At 44.1% G+C, this 17,290-nt stretch overlaps 1 protein-coding gene across 7 annotated transcripts in view; it reads left to right on the plus strand.

Moving 5' to 3' along the window:
* CEP55 (centrosomal protein 55) overlaps positions 1-17,290 on the plus strand; it is a 209,241-nt gene that overhangs the window by 147,420 nt on the left and 44,531 nt on the right. For all 7 annotated transcript variants that reach the window (XM_069239827.1, XM_069239828.1, XM_069239833.1 and 4 more), the window contains one exon: positions 9,859-9,930. In XM_069239827.1, the coding sequence (XP_069095928.1) occupies positions 9,859-9,930 (72 nt within the window). The remainder of the gene's footprint in view (positions 1-9,858; positions 9,931-17,290) is intronic.

Raw genomic sequence — 17,290 nt, forward strand, 5'->3', positions numbered from 1 at the left:
CTGGACATGACTGGAACATCAGGGCATCTCCCTGATGGTTCAACATCTGGTGGGCTCTCTGAATGTTAGCACAGACATACTCAGCCGTCAATGCTTAGTCTACCATGAATGGCGTCTCCATCCAAAGGTGGCACAATGTTTCTTTCAGCAGTGGGGGAAGAGCTTTTGTTAGATCTGTTCACCTCTGCAGAAAAACGTGCAATGTCTGCAGTATTGTGCGTTGGAGTTTCCAAAGTGTCACTTGCTCGGCGATGCTTTTCATCTCTAGGCCTCCTGTATGTCTTCCACCCAAATACCACTTCTACCCAGAGTTCTCAAGAAGATCAAGAATAACTGGGCCCAAGTAATCCTTGTGGCTCAGGGATGGGCAAGAAGAGTCTGGGATCCTGAGCTATTGAGCATGGCCATCAATCCTCCTATCAGACTGCCCCTTCTGGAAGATCTTCTGTCACAGCAGCAGTTGAGGGTTCTCCACCTCAATCTGACTAGTCTGCCTAATTGTGCAGAGACTGGTCTGTTGACCCTCTTTCTGCCCCTCTGTCTGAGTTCCTATTGTTTATCCTTTTTAGGGCCCAGCATGGCTCTGCTTTGGGCAATCTTAAAGGTTATCTGCTACCTTTTGTGTTTTTGAGGTTGCCTGATCAACCTTTTTTAAGTCTCCTATTGTTTCTAGGTTTCTAAAAGGCCTTACTTGTACGATTCCTCCATCCCCGTTCATTATGCCCTAACAGAATTTGAATTTGGCTCTGACACTCCTTATGTGCGCTCCTTTTGAGCCTCTTTTCACAATTCTTACCAGGCTTCTGACATTAAAAACATCCTTCTTTGTAGCCATTACCTCCCTGATTCCCCGACCCCCTTTCGCTCCCATTTGTCCTCACCTCCTGCCTCCCAGCTGCTCCTCCCTCCCTCCTCCCCTTCTTAATGGCGCCCGCTGCGCAGTGCAAAGAGTGACCCCTGACCTGCTTTTAAGGTCTGTGATCGCCTCTCACCCCTGCGCAGCTCCTCCAGGTTGTTCCCGTGCCTCCCACCCTGTCCTCGCTGCTGCCATAAGTTCAAGGCCCTCCTGTTTGTGTGTTGCTGTTACAGTTCGTATTTCTTTTCTTTGTTGCCATTTTGTGTGTTTTGTTTGTATTCTGGCTGTTTTATTGCCATTGTCGTGTCTCCGCTCGTATTCCTTTGTTTTGTTTTTTGCCATTTCTGTGCTTGTCCAATTTTTTTGCCTGCTAGCGCCCCCCCTCCCACCCGTTTTCGGCTCCTCTGAGCCGTCTGTCTCCTGCGTCACTGTGGCCCCACCTCCCTCGTGCCCTCATTCGCCCTCACCTCCCGCCTCCCAGCTGCTCCTCCCTGTCACCCCCCTTCTAAATGGCAGACGTGCCGCTGGCATGCCAGAGGCTAGCCTGTCTGCACCCGGACCACGCCCAGCGCCACCCCCGCTGCCCCTCGCACCCCCCATGCCACCAGACACCATTAAACCACCAAAGAACTCCACTCGCTCAACCCTGGCTACCCCACCACCTGCGTCTCGACCTGCCCAAGGCACACCCATGGACCCTTCTCCTGCAGGATGTGCAACTTCACCTGCATCCAAGCCATCAAGCACCACAACAGCTCCACCCATAACAACCACCTCAGCTGCATCCTCCTCAACACCCCCTCCGTCCACAAGCATGCCTTCGAACTCTGGGACCTTCTCATCTCAACCTCCCCAGACATCGCCTTCCTCACTGAAACCTGGATGAACCCCTCCTCAGAACCCGACATCACCATAGCCGTCCCTGAAGGCTACAAAATCACCCGAAGAGACCGCACCAACAAACCGGGAGGAGGAATCACCATAGTCCACAGAAGCACCATCAGGCTCTCAACCAACACCCATGACCCCATCGATGCCGCCGAGCACTTGCACTTCCAGATTTATGTCAACGCCAACACCACCTTCAGAGGAACCCTTGTCTACAGACCCCCAGGCCCCCGTCCACAGTTCTGCGACGCCATCGCCAACACAATCTGCACCCAGGCCCTTGCCTACGAACTACATGCTCCTCGGTGACCTGAATTTTCACCTGGAGAACACGGACAACAGCAACTCCTCAGCCTTGCTCAACAACCTCGACAACCTCTGCCTCAAACAGCTTGTCACTACGCCCACCCACTCAGCCGGCCACACACTCGACCCCTTCTTCTCCACCAGCAGCCCCGTCACCCACACCACCGAACTCCACTGGACCGACCACCGATGTATCCACTTTTCCTTCCAGAAACCCACTGCTCACCATCACCACCAATGGTCCCCTCGCCACAGCTGGAACAAGATCTCAGCGGACCAACTGATCTCTGCCCACGCCCCACCATCCAACACCGGCGACCCCAATACCCCGCCTTCAACCTCAAACAATGGATAGACGACTCCGCCAACACCCTCGCTCCACTTAGGAATTCAACCAACACCCGCACCAGCAAGGAAGCACCCTGGTTCACAGCCGACATTCAGGCCTCCAAGCGAGAGTGCCGGAAAGCCGAGAAGATCTGGCACCTAGAACAAACGGAGAGCAACCACGCCGCCCTCAAGACTGCCATCCGAAAGCATCACCACCTTATCCAGACCACCAAAAGATAATTCTACAAAGACAACAACGCACACGACAGCAAGGAGCTCTTCAGCATCATCAAACTCACCAACCCCAAATCGTGCTTCGCCCCCCCCCCCCCCTCTCTGCCCTCAAGACCTCTGTGACTCCCTCGCTACCTTTTTTCACAGCAAGATCACGGCCATCCATGGCAGTTTCACCTCCCCGATCCCCACGACCACCGCTGCAATCGCCAACCCCAACGCACCCAACCACAAAAACCTCCTGAGTGCCTGGACCCTCACCAACGACGAGGACACCTCCAAGACCATGAGCACCACCCACTCAGGATCACCTGCCGACCCCTGCCCTCACCATGTCTTCAATAAAGCCAGCCCAATCATCGCTCCCCCAGCTCAGAACCATCAACAGCTCCTTCGAGACCGCCACGTTCCCGGACAGCTGGAAACACGCTGAAGTCAACGCCCTGCTCAAAAAACCCAAGGCAGACACCGAAGACCACAAGAATTACTGGCCCATCTCCCTACTCCGCTTCCCTGCAAAAGTCATTGAGAAGATAGTCAACAGCCATCTCTCCCGCTTCTTGGAAGACAACAGCCGGCTCCACATCTTCCAATCCGGCTTCCTCAAAAACCACAGCACCGAGACCACCCTCTTCACCGCTACCGACGACCTCAGGATCATGCTCGACGAAGGCAAAACCGTGGCCCTCATCCTCCTTGACCTCTCGGCAGCCTTCGACACGGTCTGTCACCAAACACTTCGCACACGCCTCCACGACGCTGGAATCCGCCACAAGGCCCTGGACTGGATCACATCCTTCCTCTCCGGCAGAACTCAGTCCGCCTCCCTCCGTTCCTGTCGAAAGCCACCAAGACCATCTGCGGAGTACCCCCAAGGCTCCTCACTTAGCCCCACCTTTCTCAACGTCTACATGGTGCCGCTCGCCAACATCGTCCGATCCCACGGCCTCAACATCGTCTCCTACGCGGACGACACACAGCTGATCCTCTCACTCACGAAGGACACCGCCAAGACCAACCTCCACAACGGACTTCATGCCATCGCCAACTGGATGGAGGTAAGCCGCCTCAAACTGAACTCTGACAAGACTGAGATCGTCATCCTTGGCTCCAACAAATCAGCATGGGACGACTCCTGGTGGCCTGCCACTCTAGGAGCAGCTCCAACTCCCACCACCCACACATGCAACCTCGGCTTCTTACTGGACTCATCGCTCACTATGACCCAGCAAGTTAACGCCATCTCATCCTCATGTTTCAACACCCACCGCATGCTTCGCAAGACCTTCAGATGGATCTCATTGAAACCAGAAGAACGGTCACCCACGCCCTCGTCAGCAGTAGACTGGACTATGGCACCGCACTCTACGCGGGAACAACAGCCAAGCTCCAGAGGAAACTTCGGCACATTCAGAACGCCTCAGCATGCCTCATCCTTAACCTCCCTCCCACAAACACATCTCAGCCCACCTCAAATACCATCACTGGCTCCCTGTCAACAAAAGGATCATCTTTAAACTCGTGATCCACGCTCACAAGGCTCTCCACAACGCCGGCCCTGCCTACCTCAACGAGCACCTCCACGTCCCCACCCACCAGCTCCGCTCCGCCAATCTCGCCCTCGCCACCATCCCCCACATCCACGTACCACTACCGGCAGCAAATCCTTCTCCCACCTCACCGCCAAAACCTCGAACTCCCTTCCCGTCAACCTACGTCTGACCCAGGACCTCCCGACCTTCAGGAAGCGTCTCAAGACCTGGCTGTTCGAGCATTAGCACCCCCTCCGCGCCTTGAGACCCTAGTGGGTGAGTAGTGCACTTAACAAATGTCTGATTGATTGATTGCCCCTCAGGATGTGTGTGCAACAGGCACTGTCATCTAGGACGCCCTATCTTTCCATCTATCCTGACAAAGTGGCACGTCACATTAGGGCTTCTTTTTTGCCAAAAGTGGTCACGCCCTTTCACTTAGGCCAGTCCATCACCTTGCCTACTTTTTACGAATTCCCACATCATTCTAAGAAAGAGGAGACACTCCATCGTCTGCACCCAAAGAGCGTTGGCGTTCTACCTTGATCGTACAACAAAAAAGTTCTGGCTGGATGTTCAACTCCTTGTCAGTTATGTGGTTGCAAAAAAAGGTTGGACAGTGCAGAAGCTAGCCATCTCCAGATGGTTCGTACTCTGCATTAAAATGTGCTATGCATTGACTAAGAAGCTACCCCCGGACGGCTTGCATGCTCATTCTACTAGAGTTTAAACCTGCGACCGTGGAGTTCTAGTCCTTGACATCTGTCAGGCGGCAACGTGGGCATCTCGGCACAAGTTTACCAAACATTACTGCCTGGACATTCAGGTCCGTTGGGATAGGAACTTAGCCCGTTCGGTCTTGCAGGACTTTCTAATATGATCTTAGTTTGCAGACTGACCCACCTCCAGGGATGGTATTGCTTGGTTATCTATTCTAAGGTAAGGAATCTGCTAATAGATGTCTCTGTCAGTTGGACAAGTTACTTACCTTCTGTAACGCCTTATCTGATAGAGACAATATTGTTGTGGATCCATTTTAGTTCCCTGCTTGGGCACAGTATATAGCTTAGCTGTTAGCTTGCAGACCTGTTGCCCTTTTTACTTAGTCCCTTTTGGCCTATTTATCATTCTCTGTTTTATTCTATTTAATTATTTATTTTCTTTTAGGACTGCTTACAGAGGAGTCCATTTTAGAGAAATGTTCTTATTTTCCTAATCAGTGTAATGCTGCGAAAGCGTCATTATCAGTGATGTACGTGGGTCATATCATGCTCCTTTTGTTTTACGTTGCAAGAACAGAATGCAAACATGTGATTGACGAGACAAGTTTGCACACACAATCTGATGTTTAGGTACATACTTGTGTCCGGATTCCTGCACAAACAATAACATGTGCCTTTATTAAAACACCTCACAAGACCAAGGTCATTAGAGGGGGCTTCATTGAGTAACACCATCTAGACTCCACGCTGCTTTGCAGCAAATCGCAGCCTTGTGTCTCTACGATTCCTGATCCGGAGACTAAGGGGCGGATCTCATTCCAAGGTAACGGGGGTGGATGCATTTCTCATGGACACTGTACTGGCAGATTAGGCTTATCATGCTCTGCTCTCGCTTTAGGGGTAGGATTTAGGCCTTATTCCTAGGAATTGCATATTTCATGTTTATTGCACTATGTTGGGGTTTTTCATATTTACCACTTCTATCCTCACCATTCTTCTTATGTTATTTCTCGTTGTCATAATCATTGCAGCACATGCAATTTATCATAAATTGCAGTCTTTTCAATAAATATATTGAGAACTGTCCTACCTCTTCTTCATTGCCTGCGTGTGTGTGTGTGTAAGATTTGTTTCTAATGAGAGAAAAAGGGTCAGATTTTTTACACCATGACTTCCCTGAGAGGTCTCCCGAGTCCATGCGCTAAGGTGCCAGAAATCACCTTTGCTACTTTGGGTTTCGATGAGGTACTGCTAGAGAGCCAGGAGGTTTGGGCCGACAGCTTCTTACTAGCATAGGAGTGACTCGGTCACCTACGAACAAAAGGGCTGCTGCCTCTAATCCGGCAGTCTCGCTGAGAGTCGAGAGTTATTCACAGCAATATCTAGTTGCAGATTGCTTACTGACCCACCCAACCTCCCTGATTTCTAGGGATTCCCTTTCGGAGCCTTAGTTTTACACATACATGGCTCTGCGCTTCTGGTGTGGAAAGTCATGAAAAGAAACTGACGTCAGCAAGCCTGGGTGGCGCTTATATAGGACCTGCTGCATCATATTTAAAAAGGTGAGTAAGCCTGTGGGCCTCACTCCAGTGACACAGGGTTAAAAGGTTCTGTTCACCTCTACTGATCACAAGGTATGCTGCCACAGCCATGTTTATGCTGCTTAACTCCTGGTGAAAGCAGTAGCCATCTATCACTGTGTGGGTAGTGCTTTGGATGCCTCTCCCAGTCCAATAAGACTGCAATCTGAGAAACAGGCCTATTATGTCCTGGTGCATATGCATGATCCATTTTCGCCTATGACAAAACGTCAGCATTAGGGATCAAGACACCGGTACACTTGAGCAGTAAGGGCAGGGGTGGACATCTCTTACCATGCAGACACATGTTCTGTCCTAACACCAAGTCTTTAGGTATGTCCAGCAAGTTGAAGAAGAAATCCAAGCAGGACTTGAGCCTTGTGGCGCCATTTTAAGTCCCCAGAGAAGGCGCAAGGGTGGAATTTTGCCTCCTGTGCCTGCTCCTAAAGGTTCTCCACTGAGATTGTTCCTGAGAGCACCCTGTGCTATACTGAATTTTCCAGGGCAACTTCACAGCAGATTGAGGAATTCTATTAGGTATTGCTTTGCTTATTCATAAAGCTGGTGCCCATTGGAGTGCCTTTGGGCCCAGTGGAGCCATGAGGCCACCAAACTGGACCCCACTGGTGAGACCCCCTTGGTGCAAGCTAGGCCTTCAGGCTCCATGCCCAGATCTGTACCAATTTCAATATTAAATATACTTCAGAGGACACTTTTTATGCCAGTGTGCGATGCACTGACACAGGCTTAACTGACACCAGATGACGATGGCCAATTCATAGTCCTGTACGACTCAGATGTTGCTGCGCTGACCCCATCCAAGGCCACCCTCGACGCAGACACCTAGTGCGCAGGGCTACTGCCTCAGTGTTCCACATCCAGTCTGGCGCCTGGGGAATATTCTAATGTGAGTAATCTGCGGTTAGGTAACTTGTTCTGATGGATACTTCCAGTCACAATTTCCTCACCTTAGACTGAATCCTGAACTTTTTTTCAGCATTTGCTTTAATCAGTGCTTCTGGTGTATGCCTCCAAGTTGTGCCATGGGCCTTCGCGCTGGCTCAGTACCACCTTGGTAGTAACAGAGTTTAATTGTATACAAGTGGCACCCCTGCGTGAAGATGTCAGTTCCTTTATTTCCACGCCTTCTAATGAGGATCTAGAGCAGGGATACTCAAAGTACGGCCCGCGGGCCTCATGCGGCCCCTCTGACCTTTACATGCGGCCCCTGAGGCAACAGGAGCACCGGGCAGCTGTTTGCTCGACTCCGCACTAACAAAAATATTAAATACACACGATCATTTATTTCAAACTTAATTGGTGTTAAAGAAAGGAAGTAACTAGGGACTCCTGCACTTAACTTTAGAAACGTCTTCATTTTTAAAGACATCTTGCAGCATAAGTGAAGATAGTCTCTTCAAAATTAAAAAAGTGTATTTAGTTAACATGCAGAACCTTTTCGTCTTAGTACAATTTATTTTATCAGTGCATTGAGATGTATTCATTTAAAAGTGATAGTTTTCAAACATAAATTTGGAAAAATTAATTATTTCCCTTACCCTGAGAACACCACCAATAGTAAATTAAAGAGGCAAGTCACTTGGTATGTGCACTTTATGGGTGGCCTGGGTCCCTATCATACATAAACAACATTATAGTTTATTAAATCAAAAATAGAAGCAGGTTTTGTGCAGCGCACACCATGAATCATGTATTTCAAGGTCATCTTAAATGTGATAATGCAGAAAATTAGGGAAAGTGACACTAAACAATTGCCTAGGATCACACAATTTGGAAAAGTGGGTAAGCCGGGATTAATTCCAGGTTTTCTGGTTTCCCATTGTTTATTTCAGCCACTAAATGTATATCCTTTGCTTCCCCTACACCTACCTTGCCACCAATCCCCCCTAGCCACCCCTCCCGACCAGCACTGCCCTGGCATCAAGGCGGCCCCCAGGCATGTCACAGACCAAACTTTTTGGCCCCTGGGAAAATGTTTGCGAGTACCCATGATCTAGAGCTATGACCCCAAAATATGTTGGCCTATTGACAGCACCATCCTGTGTGCTATGGAACAATGTCCATTCCTGAAACTATAGGCTTCAAATCATATGCTGATGATAAAAAACAGATGTCCGTTATGGGCCCACATGAGGTGTGTCTCTAGTGTTTGGGCTCTGGACAAGGCTTGACATAGTGCGATAAGTCTGCTGTCATGCACCCGAACGGGATCTGGGATGGAGAACCAAAGTTGTACACTGCTGAACATAAGACAACTACTTCAGCTTGTCACTTGAGTGAGCTTCAGGCATTGTCGGTGCAACCACCCTACACTCCTTATTTTCCCAAAAGATATGATTTTGAGAAATTAGGCAACCCCTTTGCCTAACATTATAACTACTTTCTACGTTGGACAATCTGTCTCCCTGCCTATGTTCTTTGTCCCTCAGCACCCTTCTAAAGATGAGGAAATGTTTCATTGGTTGGTCCACAAAAGGACTTAAAGCGTTTACTTTGATCACACTAAGGAACACTGTGGATGATCAGCCTTATCTGTTGTTCTTCAGAGAGCAAAATAAAAAGGGAAGGCTGTGCAGAAGAGGACCATGTTGAGGTGGATTGCCTTCTGCATCAAGATTTGTAACACACTGACTAAGAAGTAGCCCCCAGCAGGCCGGAGAGCCCATTACGCAAGGGCCAGGTTGCTACTACTGCATTGCATTGTCACGTGGACTGCCTGTCCTTGACGTCTGCTAGGCTGCGGTGTGGATGTCTGTGCACCGTTCACAAAGCACTGTCCAGCGGGAAGGGAATTTCATCTGTTCGGTCTTTGAAGGCGAAGGCTTTTGGGACTGAGCCTATTCCACAGACCCTCCACCTTGGGGAGGTGTACTGCTTGGTATTTGTTATAAGTTGCGGAACGTGCTCTTAAAAGTATTCCTCAGAATGTCAAGTTACATACTTTAACGTTCTTTCTGGTGGATAACGTAACTGCACGTTCCTCACTGCCCTTCCTCCGCCCCATTGTGTGGAGTGACATCTTTTTAACATATAAATAAATCCCAAGATTGGAATCTGCCACTGTTACCGCAGTTATTCACTCTTTCTGAGCCACATCTGAGGGCTCAGAAAAGTAAGCAAGAATCTGACGTTAGTACCCAGGGGTGGTGCTTACATGTTGCTGCACTACCTCACTTCCAGAGCAGTACGGAGCCATATGGCACCGCCTAGTGGCATGCAAGAGCATAGCTGGAAAAAAGTTTCCAGATCCACTCTGGCACCTGGGAGTATTCTAAGATTAGAAATATGCGGCAGAAATAGCATTATTTACTGTAAGTAACTTGTTCATTTGGTTTGTTCGAGGCCCAGTTCCTCTATGATAATATACATTTTTTTCTTAACCCTTTCAGGCTGAAGTTCTTCGAAAATGTTTATCGAAACAACAAGAAGAAAATAAAAGGATCGCCTTTCTCGAGCAACAGGTAATTAATTATTGAATCTAAGAGTCGAACATGGAATGTATCATGGAAATAATTTTGTTACTATGAAGTACCACCACTCAAACGTGTATGTGTTGGTGCGTTTTTGAAGATTATAGAAATTGAGATATTAAGCATTTGTTAAACAGTTGACAATTCCCATGAAGATTACAAGAACAAGTCGACAAAATGCAAGTTAAAAACTGTTATACTTTCCAGCTACTCTAAACCTGTAAATTTGCTAACAGATCAGCAGCTATTATTTTTCAAAATAATGTAATGATGTCATAATAACTTTAGAGAAGGTCCGTAATATGTCCAAATAAAGATTTGCCCCAATTCAGATTTACCTGTTTGGGGGGGCGTGGCTGGAGGTCACGCAAGATGGCCGCTGCTCTTTAGAGCTCCATGAGGCTTCAGCACTTCCTGGAAAGAAGGAGATGTTTTCACATCACAATTATTAATTTATTCCGTATTTTTGAGCACTGGAGCACTGAGGCTGCATAAATATGCCTTTATCGTACAAGAAATCGAGTTTTGTAGTCATTTCAAAGACTTCATGTGAGGGCCTGAGGTAATTATTTATCTGCCTCATTTGCATTTCACTCAGTAAGCCTCTGCACAAACCAAAAATTTCACAGAAATGTTTCTATTTGACTTTTAACTGCTTGCCTGGATGTGATTCTACAAATCTAGTTTCCTCTGCAATGGAATATTTATTACCTTCTGACAGCCAGCTGAACTTTTGACCTCTCTCTTCAAACACATTTAGCTGAGGTTTTCAACTTTCAGTATTCACTGGCAGCTCTAGTCAAGGAGCTCTTTCAAATTGCTCTTCATAACATGGTAAATGCTTTCCTTTGACGGAGGGGATTTTTTTTTCCTTTTCAGAATGTTCCCTTGAAACTAGTCACCAATTGTTTGACTATGTGCAGTAAAGTGCTTTGCTCTTGTGGTATTCTGTCATGCCTGTTATGAGAGAATAATTTAGGATTTTCTATTTATATATATTTTTTATTATATTTTGCTATGTTGTTGGAAACTTCTGGCAGCAGCTTCTCATTGTAATATAATTTCATCAACACCTCACATGCTGGCTTCCTATTACCAAATTGCTGCTGGCTTTTATGGGGAGACCACATAATTCTCAGAGTTGCCAGTCATCATCTTACTCCAAGTCTAATAATCCTCTTCGAGTGGTGCGCACACATATAACTAAATCTTCTCTACCATCAACTTTAACAATGAATAGTGCTGCAGTCTTTTTAAAGGATGGCGCCTCTTCATCTCATGCTGCTGGCGCAGTTGCGAAAAAAACATCTAACACCTCCTCCGTCAAGCGCCCAAAAAAAGACCTTGATTCTCCCTCAAAATCACCTACACATCTTACTCTAGATGATGTCATGGAGGAATTGCGTGCACTAAAGCCCTTTATGATGGACACTAATGCCTCTTTGCAACGTATTGAGGAGCAATGGTCCCAACACGAACAACAAATTTGTACTCTGGAACAGTGAGTCAGTAGCCTTGAAGATTGTAACACTGTCAATCCTCAGATCTCTAAAGACATAGCTCAACTTAAAAGGCTTACTGAAAGCTTAGAAAACAGAAATAGGAGAAATAATCTTCGCCTTTTTGGGATTTCAGAAGGTTCTGAAGGCTCTAACATGATTGCATTCCTTCAAAAAGCAATACCTTCAATTCTTCGCTTGCCTCCTACCTCTCCCCTCTCTATCCAACGGGCACATCGTTTAGGTCCACAGACTTCAACTGGCCCTCGTGCACATCCTAGAGGAATTATTATTCTCTTTCTCCAATTTACTGACTTGATGCAAATACTCTTGGAAGCCAAAAAGATGGGCTCTTTGGTATGGTCAGGTCATAAAGTATTTTTCACACAAGACTTATCTCCTGCTACAGCTGCACGTCGCAAACAGTTTTTGGACTTACGTCCACAACTCAAATCCTTGAATATTCGATATGGTCTTCTTCACCCATGCCTTTTCAAAATTACATTCAAGGACAAATCTTACTTGTTTGAGGAACCTTCAGCACTACAAACATTTATTAACCAACACAAAACAGAAGCAATGGAACTAGGAGCATCTGCAATTACTTGAAGATATAATTGAATTTGTCTTTTAATGTCCTTTTTTTTTCTTTTTTTTCCTGGACAGTTTAATAGTAATGGTTATGTTTAATATTTATATCCATGGTTTTCCATCTCTGCATCTTCTTATTTTCATATATATATATATATATATATATATATATATATATATATATATATATTTTTTAGATAGTGTTCTTTGTGCAATCCTCATGTTCCTTTCCCAACCGTATCCCTTTCTCACCATCCAAACTGTTCTCCTACACGTTCCACTGTTAAGCTTTGATTTTTATTGTTTTTCATGTCACAGTCCTTTACTGTAGTTATTACGTTATTTGGTCTCCTGAATGGTACATTTTTCGTTTGTATGTTTTTTAATTTTTTTTTCTTCCATGAAACTCACCTTAATATGTTTTAATATCTAATATCACTTTTCTTGTGCTGAAGACACTCTTCCCTGTCTTTTCAGGTTCTCCGCTGTGCCTCTACCTTTCGGGGTATTCACTTTCTATCTTTTTTTTTTTTTTTTAGCTTTGGACTTATTCCCTGAATTGCCACATCCATGTATATACAACTTCTGGAGGTCATCTTCCTCCTTTTCTTTTTCTTTACTATCTTGTTTCTTCCTCATTTCTTTGCTTTTACAAAATTGATATGCCTAGTTTTTTCATTGTTACAGCAGTTGTTTATTAATACTTCTTGTTATGCAACTTAGAATTGTTACTTGGAATGTTAAGGGGCTTAAACACCCCATTAAACGTCAGCGTGTCTTATCTCACCTAGCTCGTTTGAAATGCCACATTGCTTTGTTGCAAGAGACTCCCCTCAACAACTCTGAGGCAATTAAGCTTAAACATTGGGTGGGGGACGTTTTCTACTCCCCTTCCATCTCAAACAAAAATGGGGTAATTATACTCTGTCATAAATCTCTCAAACCTACCATAATTTCACAGCATCAAGATACAGAAGGTCGCTGGGTACTTGTTACATTTACAATTGACAATATTTCTCTTACTATCCTTAATATATACGGCCCCACACATCCAGATCCACATTTTTGGAAGAATCTTTCACATATAGTCTCTGAACATTCCTCAAACAATTTACTAATAGGTGGTGACTGCAACCAAATTCTCGATCCATTTTTTGACAGACGTTCCACATGCCTCCCACAAAGCTTTTAAAAACTTTATTTTACACCATTCTCTCTCTCATTCCTGGAGAGTATGCAATCCCGACCTCTTGGAATACTCTTTTTATTCTCCTACCCACCATTCCCATTCCAGGCTTGATTATATCTTTCTGACTAAAGGTTTATTGCAACATATGGTGAACTCTGAAATCGGTGCTATTTTGATCTCAGATCATGCACCTGTGATTACTGGCCTTGATCTTTTTCTTAATGGTTCTAAAACATCTTCATGAAGGTTTAATAACTCTCTACTTTCAGATGCTACTTTTATCGCTTCCTACAGTAAGTTTATAGAAGAATACTTTCACATCAACGATAGAGATCAACTATCATTTCATTTTGTGTGGGATGCATTCAAAGCAGCCTGTAGGGGTTTCATCATAAGTTACGCTCACTCAAAAGTCTGCTCAACAAAAATAGACTTCCATCCTTGAAAATATAAAGTCCCTAGAACATGAATACTATACTCACAAAACTAGTAAATCACATCTTGAAGCACTAGTCTCAGCTAAAATTGAGTTTAACCAATATACCACTGAACAAGCATGCAGCACCCTCCTGAAAATAAATGCCAGATATTATGGTGGTAACAATAAAGCTGGTTCTCTTCTAGCTCGATATTTGAAACAAAGAAAATAAAAAACCACTATTAAATCTATCACAGATAACAATGGTATTAAACACTTTAGAGATAAAGATATAGCATTGTGTTTCGCTTCTTACTATAAGGACCTGTACACTCCAGAACATATACCAACAGTTGAATCTCTCAACCAATATTTCTCTAATCTCAAACCAAGGGACCCATTGCAGATTGACCTCTCATCTTTAGACCAACCCCTACAACTTACCGAACTATATACAGCTTTACAATCTCTCCCCAAGGGTAAGACTCGAGGCCCAGATGGCTTCACAGTAGAATTCTTTATTCAGTTTGCTAAGTCTCTTTTCCCCAAACTCTTTCAATTACTTAATCATTTTATAATGTCAGGTTCTGCATCTGGCTCATTTACGGAGGCCATGATTTGTCTTATTCCCAAAAAAGATCGGGATGCGACTGACTGTAAAAATTATAGACCCATACCTTTAATACTGATTGTAAACTCTATGCCAAAGTTTTAGCTCTCCGTTTACTCCCATATATACCTGACCTTATTGATTCTCATCAATCTGGTTTTATCCCTAATAGAAATGTAGCAGATAATTCCCATACTTTTTAAAATATTATTAACAAGGCATCTAAACTTAAGATTCCTCTGGCAGCTTTATCATTAGATGCAGAAAAGGCCTTTGATAGGGTCTACTGGGGTTTCTTGTCGAAAGCATTGGAATGGCATGGACTAGGTACTAAATTCCGACATTTTATATCCATTCTTTATTCCTCACCATGTTCCTCGGTTATAACAAACGGTATCTGATCTCCTTTTTTCCCTCTTAAAAGGGGTACTCGTCAGGGAGGCCCATTATCTCCTTTACTGTTTATTTTGGCTCTCGGACCTTTTCTATACCAATTAAAAACGTATGAACAATTTACGGGGTTTCAAATTAATAATGCACACATCAAATTTATGTCATATGCTGATGATATTCTTTTGTTCATGTCTCACCCTGACACTTCTCTTCCTGCATGAGCTCAACCTATATTCTGATGTACCTGGTTATAAACTTAATATAGACAAAACAGTGGTCTTACCACTTAATGCTTATTGCACTGGCTCTGTATTCCTTGATGCAGGATTATTCTTCTAAGATTAAATGCCTGGTGGTATGGTACTGCACTACTCTCAAGGACACATTAAGGACTAATTTAGATATCCTATCTGCAAAGCTTGTAGATCTCACACAGAAATGGTCTCCGTTATATCTCACATGGTGGGGCCGCTTCCTGTTAAGATACCTAAACTATTTTTTAGTTCAATTGATAAAATTCTATCCAAGTTCCTGTGGAACAGTAAACAATCCAGAATCTCTCTCTCGAAATTAAAACTTCCTAAAGTACAAGGTGGAGTTAATTTCCCTGACTTTATAACTTATCACAAATCTTTTGGCATTAAGCAAATACATCCCTATTTATCTACACTCAATGATGCCCCTAAAAACCTATGGTTCTCTTTGGAAGAAACATTTATTTCTCCCTTTTCCCATAAACACATTATATTTATGTCTAACCCCCCAAAATTCTGGTTGCCCAGCACTATCTCCCATTCAGTCAACTTACTGAAACCTTTTTTTATTTCGCATCTTACCCCCATTAATCAATTCTTGAACTGTCCTATTTGGCACAATAGTTCGCTTAGGAAACAAGGTAAAACCTTGTGTTGGAAGGCTTGGATGACTAAAGGTATTCTCATTTCCCAATTATATCATAAAGACTCTATCATCCCTTTTACTACTCTCTCAGCAATTTATAATCTCCCTATTCGCATGAAATCCCAATATATCATTCTTTCTACTCTAGTCCAAGAGGCCCTCAATAAACTCATACATCATAATCATTCTTCTCTTGCATCATCTCCACACCCGATTGTAACTTCTAATTATCCTAGGGCAGCTGGAATTTATAAACTTTTAAAAACGTCTTTTTCACCTAGACTCAAACACCTATTGAGACATTGTGGGAATCAGATCTTGGTGTTGTTTGGCCAACTTCTTTATGGGATAGAATATGGTATAAGATACATTCCACTGCACGCACTGCAAGCCTCACACAGACCCTATATTTTTTTTATAATAGACTTTTCTACACTCCTGTACGCCTTTACAAATTCAAACTTGCACAAAATGACAATTGTTGGCGCTGCCACACTCAGCAGGGTACTGACTTTCACATGTTTTTTTCCTGTCCATCCCTATCTACTTTTTGGTCCTCAATATGGTCTTGCATTTCAGCAATAGCTCAGATCTCCTTACCAATGTCATATGAATTACTGTTTTTGGGAGGCGTACACGATATCTGGAGTTCATTCAGGCCTCTTGGAAAATTGGTGGACCTTTTGCTTTCTATTGCAATCTCTATTATTACTTCTAACTGGAAATCTTCGGAGAACATTACTCTCAGACAGTGGTGGAATTCTGTATGTTATCATCATAGACTTGACAGCTACAAGCTTGATTCAACAGGAACTTTCTTCAAACGTCATCAGCTATGGTTGCCATTAAGTAACTATCTCTCACGCACTGCGAAGGAGATGGATTTTTCTCCTCCTTTTTAAAAAATGTCAATATATTTCCTGTTTTTCTTCTTATATATACTTATTTCATCTTACATTCGCTGTAACTAATGCCTATTGCCTCTCTCTCCACATGGCTATCATTTGATTCCCTTTTCTATCCCTAAAGCTCTTCTCCCGCCCCCTCCCTCCTTTCTTTATTCAAACTTGGAGTCTTTGATACTATATTGCTGTATGTGACTAATTCATGTACATGTTTAAATATGCATTTACAAGTACAATATTCCTTATGCATATATATTCACAACTGCATATCTCTGTCCTGGCAATGTTAAGTTAATGTTCTTGTATTTGACTCAATGAAAAACATCTTTAATAGAAAAGTTGTCTTCGTCTTGTGCTCAGGCTACATAAGGATATCCAGAATACATAAGGAATACTGATACTGTGGAGTTTTAACTTGTTATTAAAATATTTGATAACAGATTTACCTGTTTATTTGATTAATTTCCAGAGTGCCTTTTTAATTATAACTGTTTAGTTTGCCGCTAGAGAAAGTGTATCCCTAGAAGTGCATTATGAATGGTGCCATTAAAGGCTAAGATGATGCGGGGGGCTGTACCAGGAGCAAGTTCAGCCCTTTCTGCAGAAGCAAGAAACCGAAACATACATGCGCTGCACAAATGGGACACAATACTGTTATTTGGAACCGCAAAAAGTTAAAACCAGTACTAAATGACTGCTTCTAAATGATTTTCAGCTGGAGTTTTAAAGACTAAGGGCCTGGTTTAGAGTTTGGTGGACGGGCTACTCGTCACAAACGTGACGGATTTCCCCATCCGTCATATTACAGTGTCCATGGGAAATGATGGAATTGTAAAGCGGCGGACG

The sequence above is a fragment of the Pleurodeles waltl genome, chromosome 6, assembly GCF_031143425.1.
Source record: "Pleurodeles waltl isolate 20211129_DDA chromosome 6, aPleWal1.hap1.20221129, whole genome shotgun sequence".
Taxonomy (NCBI): Eukaryota; Metazoa; Chordata; class Amphibia; order Caudata; family Salamandridae; genus Pleurodeles; species Pleurodeles waltl.